The sequence below is a fragment of the Anolis sagrei genome, chromosome 2 (assembly GCF_037176765.1).
Source record: "Anolis sagrei isolate rAnoSag1 chromosome 2, rAnoSag1.mat, whole genome shotgun sequence".
Classification (NCBI taxonomy): domain Eukaryota; kingdom Metazoa; phylum Chordata; class Lepidosauria; order Squamata; family Dactyloidae; genus Anolis; species Anolis sagrei.
The window spans coordinates 277,945,463-277,961,042 of record NC_090022.1 but is presented as its reverse complement, the minus strand read 5'-3'; the positions used below and the strand labels follow the sequence as shown (position 1 = coordinate 277,961,042).

The window sequence follows — 15,580 nt, the reverse complement described above, 5'->3', positions numbered from 1 at the left end:
CCTTACATGAATGTTTACAGTGCCTTGAATACATGAAATTATGAATCATACACTTTGAGGACATCTATTTCACATCAAAATATAAATGGCAATAGAAGAAAACTTGACTCAAAATATGCTTTTCAGATAAATCATTGTGCCAAATGCTGTGGTATGAGGCAGAATCCAATACATTTCCCCTGTTTTCCATTAATTAGTATGTATCACGTTGTGACCCACCAGGAAGCTCTCCTGTGTGAACTCAAATTAAATTGAAGCCATGCAAGGATAGTGGAGTGAGACTCATCTATCACATTTACTTTGTGCCAACTACCTAAAATGACATCAAGAGTTTGCCATCTGAAGCAGCCGTCTTGTTTTGTCTCATGGTGAAGCTGTGACTTAAGGCAACAGGTAGTCAAGGATAGAACGCGGCTTGGCTTTAAATGTTTTTATAGCTTGGGTTATTCGATAGGTGGCTTGATTATGTGGCTGGTTAGGCTGCTGTGAGAATTGTTAGTAGCATATGATCCACATTTATATTAGCTATTAGTTTTAGTGAACATTTTGGGGTTTTATTCACAGCAGTCTCTTACGGGGAACCTCGATTATCTTCTTTAGGAGTTGCCTCTCGCACACTTTTCTTTTGGAAATCTTTTCCTTTCAAAATCTTCAAAATCCAGGAATCACCTTTATCTTCATCCTGTGACACAGACCTTTGGAGTATGCATGCAATTATCACTTGGCAGGTTTTTACTCACAATTTGAAAAACATATTATTAAATACAAAGGGATCTTGTAGCTCCTTCAAGACTAATTGAGAGAAATCAATTGAAGAAGAAGCTTTTGTCTTGGTCTACACAAGTTTCCTCAGATGGCGTTGACAATGTAAAATGTAACTCTTGGAAGTACTCCATACTTCTTTGGGTGCAAAGGATACCCAAAGTAATGAGCACCTATATTTTTTATGTATTACTGATAGTAAACTCCTGCTCAACAAATCTTATCCCGAGTTAAACATTTTAAAGACAGATGCATCCATTAGCCACTGCTCATTTTATATTTCACACTTACTTTATCTTCATACTTACTTTGTTGGTACATTGTCATTGTCCTCAACTCCATCATAGATATCAGGGGACGGAGGAGGCGGAAATCCCACTAATAAATGGAAGGAAAAGAACACTAAAAATTAAGTCTCCACAACATAAATAAACCTGTCTTGAAGCCAGAACATTTGAGAGAATGCCAAGCTTTAGCACACAAGGGCCAGGCTTTAGCACAGCGGGTTAACCACCAGCTGCAGTAAATCTTGCCAATTGAAAGATTGACAGTTCAAAGGCTGGGTCGGAATGAGCTCCTAGTTTTTAGCCCAGCTTCCGCCTACCTAGCAGCTTGGAAGCAAACTTTGAGTAGATAAATAAGTACCACTTAAAGTGGGGAGGTCTTTAAGGCACCCATTAGGAAATGCCAGAAAATGCCGGCAATTTAATGAAGGAGGAAGTTTCCAAACAAAGCTCTTTGGCAGGAAAGATGGAGCGACAGCACGCCTCCCCCACCCCCGTGGCTGGAACTGATAACAAGCCTCTAAGATGCCAAAGATGGGGAAAGCCTGTATATACATCTATCTATGTACAATTGCCAGTCTTGTCAGTGTATAACTGCACTGAATGTTTGCCATATATGTATTCTGTGATCCACCCTCAGTACCCTTCAGGGTGAGAAGGACAGAATATAAATAAATAAAATATTGTGGGGGGGGGGGAGGGGAGGAAATATGAGGCTGTAAAAAAAATATAAAGAACTACAGAAAAGCCAAATTATGTGTCTTAAAATATTTGCAGGGCTTACATACATGTCTACTCAAAATTCAGTTCTACTGAGTTTTGACCTGTGATGGTCAAATATCTACATATGGATAATGAAATAGGTATTGCAATATTTTAAGAGCTGAATCTGTAGTGTATATCATAGCTGACAATCAAATTGCTGCTGGTCTGCATTCATATAATTATCCAACTTGGATTTTCAGTACTTGGTAGTCTAATGTTTGATGGTAGCTAAGAAATAGTCTGAGAAACAGCTGGATTAGTAGGGAAAGATGGAAGGAAGGATGGACGGAGTGAAAGACATACATATTTTAATTTTTATATAACAAGATGGCAATAAAAGAAAAACTTACTTCCTGTGGTACTCTGACTTCCACTTTGACCATGAAAAGAAAGAAAAATAAGTCAAGAAATATATACATATACTCTCTCACACACAAATGGAGGTGTGAGATATCAGTTATCTTCCATTTGTTGCACACCTTCCCTATCTCAATTAATTTTCTGATGTCCCACATTTTCAGCTGCTTTTAAGACGTCTCCGTCTCTCTTTCCTCCTTTCACTGCCCTCTCTCTTGTCCTCAGCTTACTTTAGTTGTTGCAAACTGAGTCTGAGGCATAAAAACAATTTACATTCAGTTCAATCTGCAGGAAAGAGAGGAGCTGAGGGGATGGAATCTTCCATTTCCCAACAACCACAAGCCAATGCAAACTTCTGCAGCTTTCAAGGGTTGTACTGTACCTTTTAAAAATTTACATTGATAGATTATCCCTGGATGAAAAGGATAAATGCAGAACCCAAAGCAGCTTAGTTTGATTTAAAATGGTGAAACCCACATTCAAATCACAACATTCAGAATAGGCTAGAATAGAATAGCTTTATTGTCATTGTGCTATTGAACAACAAAATTAAATGCCCCAGCACACGCCACAGAACAACACAGCCCCCAATGCCACATCAATGCAAAACCTTTGAGTTCAACATAGCCACAGCTCTAGGATAAAAACTACCTCTCAGTCTGTTTGTCTTTGTCACCCTGTACTGCCTGCCAGGATTGGATGACTGTGCTTCATCTCTCCCTCCATTCCTTTCTTTTTATCTAACTTACTTCACAGCATTGTTGAATAGTTAAAAAGCAGGAAAATGATATACACAGCCCAGTACTTCTTGGGGATGCTTAAGTAACAATTTAGTACAAGAACAAATACATTGGAAAAATAAAAAGAAGTTTCCTCCTTACCAAGGAACAGGTCTGCCAAGCAACAATTTCCTCATCACTTGCTGTTTTAAGTACGGAGGGAAAATGAACAAACTAGACCACAATATAAACCTTACTAGAATTGGCAGCTGTGGTCTTTGACCACGTGGGAATCTACCACTCTTTCTACCTTGGCTGTACCTGCTGATGGTGTCCTGGTCCCCAACATCATCATACACTTCTTGGTCGCTGTCTTGCTGTCTTGGGCGAATGTTGATGGAGGCTTGTGGCTTCCTTTTTAGTGAATCATAGTCAATTTCAACCATAGTTGTTTTAATGTAGCCATCTAAAACACAGAACATTGAGTACTAAAGATGTGCTTTTTAAATTTCGGAACTTCACAATAAATTGTGATCCGACATGTATCTTTCACAATAATGAGAGCAATAAAAAGTTCAACACAGGTAGAAATCTAACCTAAAAGACAGGTCTTATTTGATTTGGGAAATAAAACAAGTTGGGCTTGACTCAGGCCAGGTCTACAGTGCTCTGTATCCCAGGATCTGTTCCTAGATTATATTCTTATCCCTGATTATCTGTCAGTGTAGACTCATATAATCCATTCAAAGAAGTTAATCTGGAATCAAATCCTGGGAAATAGGCCAGTGTAAATCCAGCCTAGGCATGACTATAAACTGACATCACTTATGTGCCTTATACCTACAGCAGCCTCGTGTTCTTCCCAGCCATTTTCCTTCTGGATTGTCTGTAATGCGGATTATTTCAATTCGATCTCCTTGTCTGAACGACAGATCATTCTTTCCTCCTTTGAAGTCTGTGCAAGCTCTTGCCTGGTGAATGACTTCAATGGGACCCACCAACTGGACAAAACAAACATAAGGATTGTACAAAAAAGCATCAGGCATCTAGCTGTGTTTCGTGATTAAACTTCAATACTTCAATAGAGAGTATAATGAGCTGTGACACATCTGTAATTGAAACATTTAGTTTGGTTTTGTACAAAAATGAGCCTTGTCTTTTCCAAAGCTCCTGCACTTTCTCCTTCTCTGTCTCAGTCATAAGATTTTTTCCTTTCCCTCTTTGTCTAATCCAGACATGGGCAAACTTTGGCCCTCCAGGTGTTTTGGACTTCTCCTCCCACAATTCCTAGCAGCTGGTAACCTGTTAGTAATTGTGGGAGTTGAAGTCCAAAACACCTGGAGGGAAGAAGTTTGCCCATGCCTGGTCTCATCTATAGTGGTAGCATCATGTAAACCTGGACAAAATATAACTACTCTTATACTACATTTTACAACACTGCCTTTTCCCTTTCTGCCCACACTTAATGACAGTTTAGTGGTCATAGAACATTTTAAACTATGGTTAATCTAAAAGCGGAAGCTTTGGATCTAATCTCCTCTTTCAGGTCAAGATGGAAGAAAAGGTGAGCTTCATTTTTGGAGAAGTGGGAGTGGCTAGGTTTAAGAGTGTGTGACATGCTCAAGGTTACCCCAGGTGGTTTACATGGTCAGGAAAGGAATAATAATAATAATAATAATAATAATAATAATAATAATAATAATAATAATAAATTAATAATATTAATAATTAATAATAAAGATTGAACGGCAAAGACTCTGGCACAAGCCAGTAAAGGTGGTCCCAGTGGTGATTGGCACACTGGGTGCAGTTCCTAAAGACCTTGTCCTGCACTTCAACACAATTGGCGTTGAAAAATTACCATCTGTCAGCTGCAAAAGGCCATCCTACTGGGATCTGCACACATTATTCACCGATACATCACACAGTCCTTGACACTTGAGAGGTGTCTGATGTGTGATCCAATACAACAGCCAGCAGAGTGACCTTGTTTGCTGTGTACTAATCTTTTTGTGTTTCAAATAATAATAATAATAATTGATTTCTAACCCACCCTGTCTTCCTGAAGGGACTCAAGGCAGCAAACCCTGATCTCCAAAAGTCATAGTCTAATCCTCAAACCATACTGTTAGTATGCTAGTTCTCATACTGTTTTAATTGGTTGGGTGCTATTTCATTTATTGCTTTTTTCTAATTGTGATTACATTTACTGTTCTTATGTGGTGCTTTTACTATAATTATAGCGTCATTTTAAACAGATGATACATAAATGTGTAAAGAATTCAATGAATGAACACATTGCTTATTCCCATAACTTTATTCAGGCTTTGTGCTGCTACTGACAACAATATTGAATTGGCCTTATGTTTTGCAAACAAATAAAATATCAAGTGTTAAATAGTATACACAGTGTTGTTTAGTAATACTTAACTTGCCAGCATGAGACCTTACTTTGAACTTTTTTCTAGTCTCTTGTTCTTTTTTCTCTTTTTCTTTTTGTTCTTTCTTTTCTTGTTCAGATCTTTTCTTTTCCTCCTTCTCTTTTTTCTTTTCATCCTCTTTAGCGGTAGGTCTGTAAAATGAAAAGGGACTGATGTTTGAACCCAGCAGACAAGCTAATAAACATCTACTGAGTAATACAATCTGAAATACAATGAAGGATGTCTCAAAATTGCCCTTCTGTTTGTGGTTCCATTTGTAACTTGTTAAACCTTTTTTTTGGTGGGTAGAAGTATGTCTGAAATATTTTCACTGTTTGGTGCTCAGAGTTTTTTTGCTGTGTGTGTGCATGTGTGCCCTTCATTCTACAAGATAGTAAGAAATTTTAGATCTGTTTATCAATCTTTTGTAAGAAATACCAATGATATGCCCTGCAAATCTCATAATTACTGTATATGGCACTCCAGATGCATATTTCATACCTCATTTCATTTATGTCTTCATACGTTTCACCATCATCATTTTGATTCTATTTCAAAAGGAAGAAAAAGATGTTGACAGATATAAAATGCACTTGAATGAGAGAGAAAAATATCCTGTTCAGTTGTAACAAAGTAACAATATATAACAGTCTTTGAATGTTTGTACACACTAATTGTTGTTTACTTGTTTTTCTATAGAGGTTTAGTCACAACATATATTGTTATGCTTTTTCCTCCTGTATCATTGGAGGGAAAGATAGTAGAGGCAAAGATGAAATACTTTGGCCACATCATGAGAAGAAAGGAAAGCTTAGAGAAGACAATTATGCTGGGGAAAATGGAAGGAAAAAGGAAGAGGGGCTAACCATGGGCAAGATGGATGGATGGTATCCTTGAAGTGACTGGATTGACCTTGGAGGAGCTGGGGGTGGTGACGGCCGACAGGGAACTCTGGCGTGGGCTGGTCCATGAGGTCATGAAGAGTCGGAAACGACTGAACGAATGAACAACAACATCATCATTTTAACCAGCACCCTTCTTCCCTCTCCATAATGGCACAACTGGATATTGATTTTCAATCCAGACATGGTCATATACCATGTGTCATGACCAGCAGTTTGTCTGGTCTGGCTCAGCTGCTAAGTGTTTGGAAGGGAATAATCTGACCTGGCTGCCTGAAAGAAGCCGTCTGACCTTCTTCCCTGAGATGGTCAACAACTTGTTTGGCTCGGGTTTTGACTTTTGGGCTGCAGGCTTATCTACAGTTTGTTCTTGCTCCTAAATTGGCTTTGTAGTACTCTCAGTGTTATGTGGGCTTTCTGACCTTAATTTGTGTTTCTTTAACTGTTTGCTGTATTTCTGTTTTGTTAGACAGACTTTTGAAAGATAAAGGTTTTAGTTCTCCATTTAAGTAAATCTGGTCTTGGGTCCTCCTGTGTTTGCCAGTGGTTCCCAACCTTTGGGCCTCCAGGTGTTTTGGACTTCAACTCCCAGAAATACCAGCCATCTTACCAGCTGTTAGGAACTGTGGGTGTTGAAGTCCAAAACACCTGGAGCCCCAAAGGTCAGGAACCACTGGATTAAACTCTAGCCACCTGGAACATGACACAATGTACAAATCTTTATGAACAGATGTAATCCTAAATAAGAGAACACCAACTTTCCCCAACTTATTCTCCTCCAGACTGCGTGAACTCCAGCTTCCATTAATCTTAGAAAACATGACCAATGAATGGTCAGGCTTGGAAATATAGTCCCAAAAGATCTGACTGGGAAAACCTGTGCAAGACAGTAGCCACAAACCCTGCAGGTGACAATAAATAAATTAACAAGTCATGTTATTACCAAATAAACTACCCATCAGTAAATGCTGCTACCAAAATATCTGCAGAGCAATAAGGTTTGAATGGCAATCAAAAGATGGCTATTAAGTAGTAGGCACCAAACATGTAGTGATTGAGGATTATATTCCAGAACAGAAGTTTTAGCTTCTTTTATTATGTATTTATATATACACAATATTTTTAGATACACTTACTTCATCTCCATCTGCTGTTCCTGAGGGGAGAAGAAGCAAAAGGTGATTATTTTGATTTGATACTTCATGTCAAACTATGATTAAAGCACTATAAAATGAAATTTAGAACAGTATCATTTTAACATGAAATACTTTTAATCTATTCAAATACTAGTACTCGTCCAATATGGAAATATAGCAGAAGGATATGAATTGTGTACCAGTTGCTATAGTATGCAATTCAAATTCCAAATCCTGATTTTAATACTTGTACTTCTCTGCATTTCCCATAACTGAAAGGAGCTTGAACTTCTCTGATGTTGAAAGCCAAACAAGATTAGCTCTGGTTAATACTACTACAGCAAAACAGAAGTGGATAAAGGGAAACTAATTTATTTTACCTTACCACCTAGCCCCACTGACCATCAACGTGGAAAGTATACGAACACCAAAAGCTAGTAAAAGGAAAAATAATTCAACAAAGTAGAGATAGGTGGTATGATAAGCTGTATTGCTGTTTGTTATTAAGGGATTCAGTAGAAAGCTGCTTTTTAACTTGCCTCTTGTAGACAGGCACACAAAGCTGCTGTAATTTCAGTTAAAGTAGAATCTCATTCTTTCGCAGCTCAAATATTATTGCATTGTTTACTACAGGTATGTGAATGCAATATGCCAATGAAAGTTTGCAATAATCCTGTTGTTGTGACTCAGCTGGAACCACAGACACAGACTGATAGTGTTGTGACTCAGATGGAGTCTCAGAGTGACTCTGACGAGGATGATGGGATTCAGGTTCAAAATCAGGTTCAAAATGTTCCTGTTGTAGACAATGAGGAACAGGGTGTACAAGTTCAGTTTCTCACAGCAGAGAATGATGTTTTTGATACTGAAACTAACCAGGTGCAAATATACAAGATGGGAGTTTTAGAGTTGTCAAGGAATTTCAAAATGTTCTGAGATGCAAAAAATATTTAGATGGAAAATCTGCCCCTCAGGGGAGAGAGGACAACCTAACAAAGAGAAAGATGCCTAAGCATGTCCAGTAAATTACAGGTTGAAACAAAACTAAACACAACAACAATCAGTACACAGAATGCAAAAAATATCCTGGAAGAAGAGATGGATGAATAGGTGAATAGATGAATAGGTGAACCTTGAACAGGAACACTTCCTACTGAAAGATTAGATCATTAAATACAATTGGCTCATCTCTAAATCATAATATGAATTACATGGAATTAACCTTACCTCCCGAAACAAATTCTGCATCATCATAATTTTCTTCATTTTCCTGAGTTCTACAAAAAGGAAAGAAAGTAACATGTTACAGCAATAACAAAGATGAAGCCAAATTTTTCAAAATGCAATTTTCAGTGAAAGCTTAGCTTAAGCCCCGATTCATTATTTTGAAGTCAAGATTTTTCAAAACTGTGTTCGGAACTTGATACTTCCCCCTCTGAAACTGATAGAAAACACTTTTTAATTTGTAAAATCTGTACTGACTAGCAAGAATTCAGCAAGGAATCTTTTCACACATCATGTTCGGAAATCTAATGGGCTCCCCCCCCCCCCTACCCCTACTCACTGCTGCCATTAAAAGAAGTCCTGCAATTCTCTCTAACGAACAATTTGCTGTCCTTTCAGTTTTTGGTTTTTTTTTGTCCAAAGGCATCCACCTCACTCTGATTAATGGTAGGACTGGATCTGAGAATCACAAGTTGCAATTGTGAGCTATGGGGTCAAATGCAGATTAACCCCAAAGCTGCTGTAAGTACATAGCATCTGAGTCTACTGTTGGTAGGTTGACATGAGAAGGTACAGATGTTTTGACCTTCCTGAGGTCACCACCACCTCCTAGTCATATATTCAGCCAGGAATTTCCTCCCTGACTTTGAAATAACAAAATATGGATACAAGGAGGGCCATGTATCCTAATTTATATAGGAATAACTGTCTGGTCAAAGGCAAAGAAGGCTGGACAAAGAAGGCTGAAGAAATCCAACACCTGGCAGATACCCATAATGCTCAAGGATTTTTCAAAGCCACAAAGGTCATCTATGGACCAAGAAACCATGGCATACAGCCTCTACGCTCATCAGATGGAACCAAACTCCTGAAGGACCAAAACTCAATTGCACTACGTTGGAAAGAACACTACCAAAGCCTCCTAAACCGCAGCTCCAGTGTGGCCGAAGAGGTCCTCTCACAAATCCCGCAACAACAAACCAGGGATGAGCTTGCAGCACTGCCTAGTTTGGAAGAAGTCAGCAATGCCATCAGCCAACAAAAGAACAACAAAGCCAGCGGACCGGATGGGATCCCTGCTGAAATCTTTAAAGAGGGAGGACCTGCGCTGACACACCAACTCCACCAGCTCATAGAAAAAGTGTGGGTGACCGAGAAAATCCCAGCAGACTTCAAGGATGCCACCATCATTACCCTCTTCAAAAAAGGGGAAAGAACAGACTGCGGAAACTATCGAGGTATCTCCCTTCTAACCTCTGCTGGAAAAATCCTCGCAAGAATCCTTGCAAACCGCCTTCTGCCCCTCTCAGAAGACACCCTCCCAGAATCCCAGAACGGCTTCCGCCCCTCCAGAGGAACTGTGGACATGATCTTCACTGCACGACAGCTCCAAGAAAAATGCAGAGAACAAAATCAACCTCTGTACATGGCATTCATCGACCTTGCAAAGGCATTCGACACAGTGAATCGCAGCGCTCTCTGGACCATCCTCCAAAAAATCGGGTGCCCAAGCAAATTCGTGAACATCCTGCGGCTCCTCCACGATGACATGATGGCAACAGTCTTGGACAGCAATGGCTCCCAAAGTGACCCATTTAAGGTGGAATCGGGTGTCAAACAGGGATGTGTTATTGCCCCAACTCTATTCTCCATCTTCATCGCTATGATACTTCACCTTGTTGACGGGAAGCTTCCCACCGGAGTGGAAATCATCTATCGGACAGATGGCAAGCTGTTTAATCTCAGCAGACTGAAAGCCAAAACCAAGGTCACAACAACATCTGTTATAGAACTCCAGTATGCTGATGACAATGTCATCTGTGCGCATTCAGAAGAAGATCTACAAGCCACTCTCAACACCTTTGCAGAAGCATACACAAAGCTTGGCCTGTCACTGAACATCGAGAAAACTAAAGTGCTGTTCCAGCAGTCACCAGCCGTCCCCTCCCCAATGCCAGAGATACAGCTTAATGGTGCAACATTAGAAAATGTCGACCATTTCCGCTACCTTGGCAGCCACCTCTCCACCAAAGTCAACATCGACGCCGAAATACAACACCGCCTGAGCTCTGCAAGTGCAGCATTTTCCCGAATGAAGCAGAGAGTGTTTGAGGACCGGGACATCCGTAGGGATACTAAGGTGCTTGTCTATAAAGCTATTGTCCTCCCAACCCTGCTATATGCCTGTGAGACGTGGACTGTCTACAGACGTCACATGCAGCTCCTGGAACGATTCCATCAGCGCTGCCTCCGGAAAATCCTGCAAATCTCTTGGGAAGACAAGCGGACAAACGTCAGCGTGCTGGAAGAAGCAAAGACCACCAGCATTGAAGCGATGGTCCTCCAACATCAACTCCGCTGGACAGGCCACATTGTCCGGATGCCTGACCACCGTCTCCCAAAGCAGTTGCTCTACTCTGAACTCAAGAACGGAAAACGGAATGTTGGTGGGCAGGAAAAGAGATTTAAAGATGGGCTCAAAGCCAACCTTAAAAACTCTGGCATAGACACTGAGAACTGGGAGGCCCTGGCCCTCGAGCGCTCCAGCTGGAGGTCAGCTGTGACCAGCAGTGCTGCAGAATTCGAGGAGGCACGAGTGGAGGGCGAAAGAGAGAAACGTGCTAGGAGGAAGGCGCGTCAAGCCAACCCCGACCGGGACCGCCTTCCACCTGGAAACCAATGCCCTCACTGCGGAAGAAGATGCAGAGCAAGAATAGGGCTCCACAGCCACCTACGGACCCACAAGGAAACCCATGATGGAAGACCATCTTACTCGTCCAACGAGGGATCGCCTAAGTAAGTAAGTAAGTAAGTAAGTAAGTAAGTAAGTAACTGTCTGGTCCAAGTCTGATTAAGGGTCCATCTACACAGGCCACACAATCTGACCTTGGTCTGGAGTTCAATTATCTAGAACAGATCTGAGGGACGCTACAAGGTCTGCCTTCACCCCACTCTGGCAGCAGGACAGAGTCCTGATCATTTTGAATGGACAGGACTCTGGGCAGGTGAAGCCCCCAGTGGCAGAGCCTCTGGAGGCGCACTGGTTAAACCGCTGATCTGCTAAACTTGTTGACTGAAAGATCGCAGGTTTGAACCTGGGGAGTGGCATGAGCTTCCACTCTCAGCCCTAGCTTCTGTAAACCTAGCAGTTCAAAAACATATAAATATGAATAGATCAATAGGTACTGCTCTGGCGGGAAGGTAATGGTGCTCCTTGCAGTCATGCTGGCCACATGACCTTGGAGGTGTCTATGGACAACGCCAGTTCTTCAGCTTAGAAATGGAGATGAGCACCAACTCCAAGAGGCAGACAAGACTGGACTTAATGTCAGGGGAAAACCTTTACCTTTACCTGGGGCAGGTTTAATTTAAAACCGGCCCTTCTGTTCACACCAACCCTGAAGTGCTCTCAAGCTTCAGGAAAGCTACAGAACTTCCTTCACATTCTGTTAACACGGGGCTAATTGGCTTTACCCTATGTGAGGAGTGAAAGAACCTGAATGTCGTTTGGATGCCCAAGAACAACTTCTGACCTGATTTGTATTTGTGCCCATATAGATAGATCTTTTAATAAAAAAAAATAACCTTTTAACAAAGAGCAGTAGAAGCCTTGATGTTCCCCATTACAATTACAATAGCAAATGAAGCAGCAGGGACCCAGTCACGTAGCTGCAGTCTTTCCCATTATGGAGATACAACATTTCTATTCAAATAATAGCAGTTACGGGTATTTCTAGAGTCAGCATCTATGCATGCAAATTTTATGCAAATTCATAACTTTTTTCTCTTATTTCTTGTGATGAATTTCCTCTTTTTTTGGCACTGCATAAAGGCCATACAATCCAGGGGACTTGTTTAGCACCTCCTATGAAATGTGAAAATAAGATCCTTCCCCCTCTTTTATAGACACGGCAGGTATAGATTCAAGTAAATGTGGTTGTTGCCTCATTTCTGCTTGAGCATCCATACAACTTCCAGTTTTCAGGATTTGCATCTTTGTTGTTGCATAGCAGTGAAAGAAAACAAACACAATGACAAGAATCAAAGCAAGGGTGTTTCGAAATGACTGTATGGGGAAAATATTTTATGAGGTTATGACCAAAGAGATTTCTCCAGTTTACCAAGAAAAAAAGAGACTCAGGTTCCATCTACACTGCCATATAACACCAACATGATCTACTTTGAACTGGAATATATGGCAGTGTAGACAAATATAATGGCAGATAATCTGAATCTTATATGGCAGAGTAGATGAGGCCACAGGTTTCTTGGATAACCACCTTGGCTTGATGTTTCTTGGAGGGAGGATCGGTGGAGCTTGTGAGGATGGGTGGGAACCTGGAGGTAGAGGAGGTGCTGGTGGCTGTGGCTGTGGAGTAGCAGTTTGTGTGGCAGGACTGGGTGGTGGAAGTGGAGGAGGTAAGCTGGATGCTTGCAGTTTGTTAGAGCCTGGAAAAAAGAGGGGGGGTGGATTGATAGAAGACAAACATATTTAAGCAGAAGTCACAGTAAGGATGTTCATACATTACACTGTAAAATTGGCCCGTCACATTTGCAGTTTAAGCATTCATTGATTAAATTATTCACAGATTGCTGTATTTTCAGCTGTCTCTGCTGCTGCCCTACACTTGACCAAAATATGTTCTCTCTAGACCAGTGGTTCCCAGCCTTCCTAATGCCGCAACCTCTTAATACAGTTCCTCATGTTGTGGTGACCTCAACCATAAAATTATTTTCATTGCTACTTCATAGCTGTAATTTTGCTACTGCCATTAATTGTAATGTAAATATCTGATATGCAGGATGCATTTTCATTCACTGGATGAAATTTGGCACAAATACCTGATACTCCCAAATTTGAATACTGTGAGAATATGTATCTATGTTTATTTCAGATTTGTACACAGAAATCAGAATACTTTTAAATCCAAGGAACAATGTACCTAAATAGAATGAATATATGCCATATATGCAATGGCCTCCAAATGTAATGATTTGCATAGACAGTCCCAATTAATCCTGCCATTGCCCTTTTTCGAATGCTTTTAAAATGTACCGGTTTCTCATGATAATGGAAATGGCTATGTGATTGTATAATTAATGTTATTGTTTTTAATCTATTGCATATTTATGTTTTATATTGTTGTTATAGTGTCATTGCGGCATGGATTTGTTGCCTGTGTTAGCCATTCTGAGTCCCCCCTCGGGGGCTGAGAAGGGCGGGGTAGAAATATTGTAAATAAATAAATAAATATCCTCCCACTTCCTCCCTTTGTTCCTGGATTACTTTAGTGTAGTGGTTCCCAATCTTCCTAATGACGCCCCCTCTTACTACAGGTGCTCATGTTGTGGTGACCCCCAACCATAACGTTATTTTTGTTGCTACTTCATAACTGTAATTTTGCTACTGTTATGAATTGTAATGTAAATATCTGATATGCAGGATGTATTTTCAGTCACTGGACCAAATTTGACACAAATACCCGATATGCCCAAAATTTGAATACTGGTGGGGTTGGGGGTGATTGATTTTGTCATTTGGTAATGCTGGAGTTGCTGGGATTTATAGTTCACCTTAAATCAAAGAGCCTTCTGAACTCCATCAATGATGGAATTGAATCAAACATGGCACACAGAATTCCCATGACCAAGAGAAAATACTGGGAAGGTCTGGTGGACATTGACCTTGAGTTTTTGGAGTTGTAGTTAACCTGCATCCAGAGAACACTGTGGACTCAAACAATGATGGATCTGGATCAAACTTGGCACAAATACTCAATATGCCCAAATGTGAACACTGGTAGAGTTTGGAGAAAATAGACCTTGCCATTTGGGAGTTGTAGTTGTTGGGATTTATAGTTCACCCACAATGAAATAGCATTCTGAACCCCACCAATGATAGAATTGGACCAAACTTTCCACACAGAACCCCCATGACCAACAGAAAATACTTATGTTTTCTGATGGTCTTTGGCGACCCCTCTGACACCTCCTCGCGACCCCCACAGGGGTCCCGACCCCCAGGTTGAGAAACACTGCTTTAGTTGCTGCAGTCTGAGTTCACAATGGAAAAGAGATGAGGGGAAGGGGAATTTTGCCCTTCCCAGTAGGCTCAGGCAATAGCAAACTGCTTCAGCTTCTCCTAACTAGTATATTCTTTCTCATTCATGACTCATTTTGACAATACTCTGATGTTACTTTGCCACATGTGTCCAAGTTGTCACCTGTAAAATGTTGGAGGACATACTATGCTTGTTTGAAGCTTGTGTGACCTATTTGATTTGGCGGTCCCTGGAATTAACACAGGGGTTGCTGTAATTCCAACCAAAAAGAAAAAAAATGTTTTTTTTCCTTGTTGGTTTGAAAGTTATATTTTGAGCGCATTATGTGAGAAGGTGGGATTCATAGCTCAACAGATTCATAAAGGAGCTCATGACTAAAAAGAAATAAATTAAGAAGCATACATGAAAAGTGAGATTTCCTGAGGGAAATGAAAAGGAGTCCATAAAAACAGATATCTGCTTCTGCCTCATGCATGTCTGCTGTTCCAGTGCCCTGGGCTGGAATGTCTCCTAAGTCTCCATCTTTGGCCTCAGAGCTGTTTATGGATGTCTCTTAAATTGAGCATATAATCTGTGGATGTGTTCTCTACTGTTTGGTGCTTTTTATTCATTTGCTGCCACTGTATTTTTCTCAGACTTTTCCCTCTCTCACATTTTGTACTCTTCCTTCATGCCCCCAATGAACATACACCCTTTTCCAAATGTTCTATGAGAATTTCTGGTAGAAAAAAGTGTTCCATGGACACTGTAGTTTTCTGAGACTAAATTTATTTAGATATCTGAATTGTTCCCATTGGTTCCCCCTCTCTTCCTCTACTGATTACTTTTTAAGTAAATATTATTGACTATACATATTTTATAGACTTCAAGGTTTCACAGTAGTGCTTGTGAGGGCAGATGAAATTTTAAATATATTTGCACAGTTGAACTACTGCTATTTATTTTTGAA

The 15,580-nt window shown here is 40.5% G+C and overlaps 1 protein-coding gene across 2 annotated transcripts in view; it reads right to left on the bottom strand.

The window, feature by feature from the left end:
- The window catches only part of FYB1 (FYN binding protein 1), a 63,344-nt gene that overhangs the window by 18,846 nt on the left and 28,918 nt on the right, over window positions 1-15,580 (bottom strand). The window contains exons 3-12 of one of the 2 annotated variants that reach the window (XM_060761417.2): window positions 12,850-13,018; window positions 8,573-8,622; window positions 7,346-7,365; window positions 5,809-5,855; window positions 5,339-5,459; window positions 3,732-3,888; window positions 3,209-3,353; window positions 2,162-2,184; window positions 1,071-1,140; window positions 576-695 (exon numbers count right to left, since the gene is read on the bottom strand). In XM_060761417.2, coding sequence (XP_060617400.2) covers window positions 576-695; window positions 1,071-1,140; window positions 2,162-2,184; window positions 3,209-3,353; window positions 3,732-3,888; window positions 5,339-5,459; window positions 5,809-5,855; window positions 7,346-7,365; window positions 8,573-8,622; window positions 12,850-13,018 — 922 coding nt within the window. The remainder of the gene's footprint in view (window positions 1-575; window positions 696-1,070; window positions 1,141-2,161; window positions 2,185-3,208; window positions 3,354-3,731; window positions 3,889-5,338; window positions 5,460-5,808; window positions 5,856-7,345; window positions 7,366-8,572; window positions 8,623-12,849; window positions 13,019-15,580) is intronic. The other variant, XM_060761418.2, reaches the window with a different exon arrangement.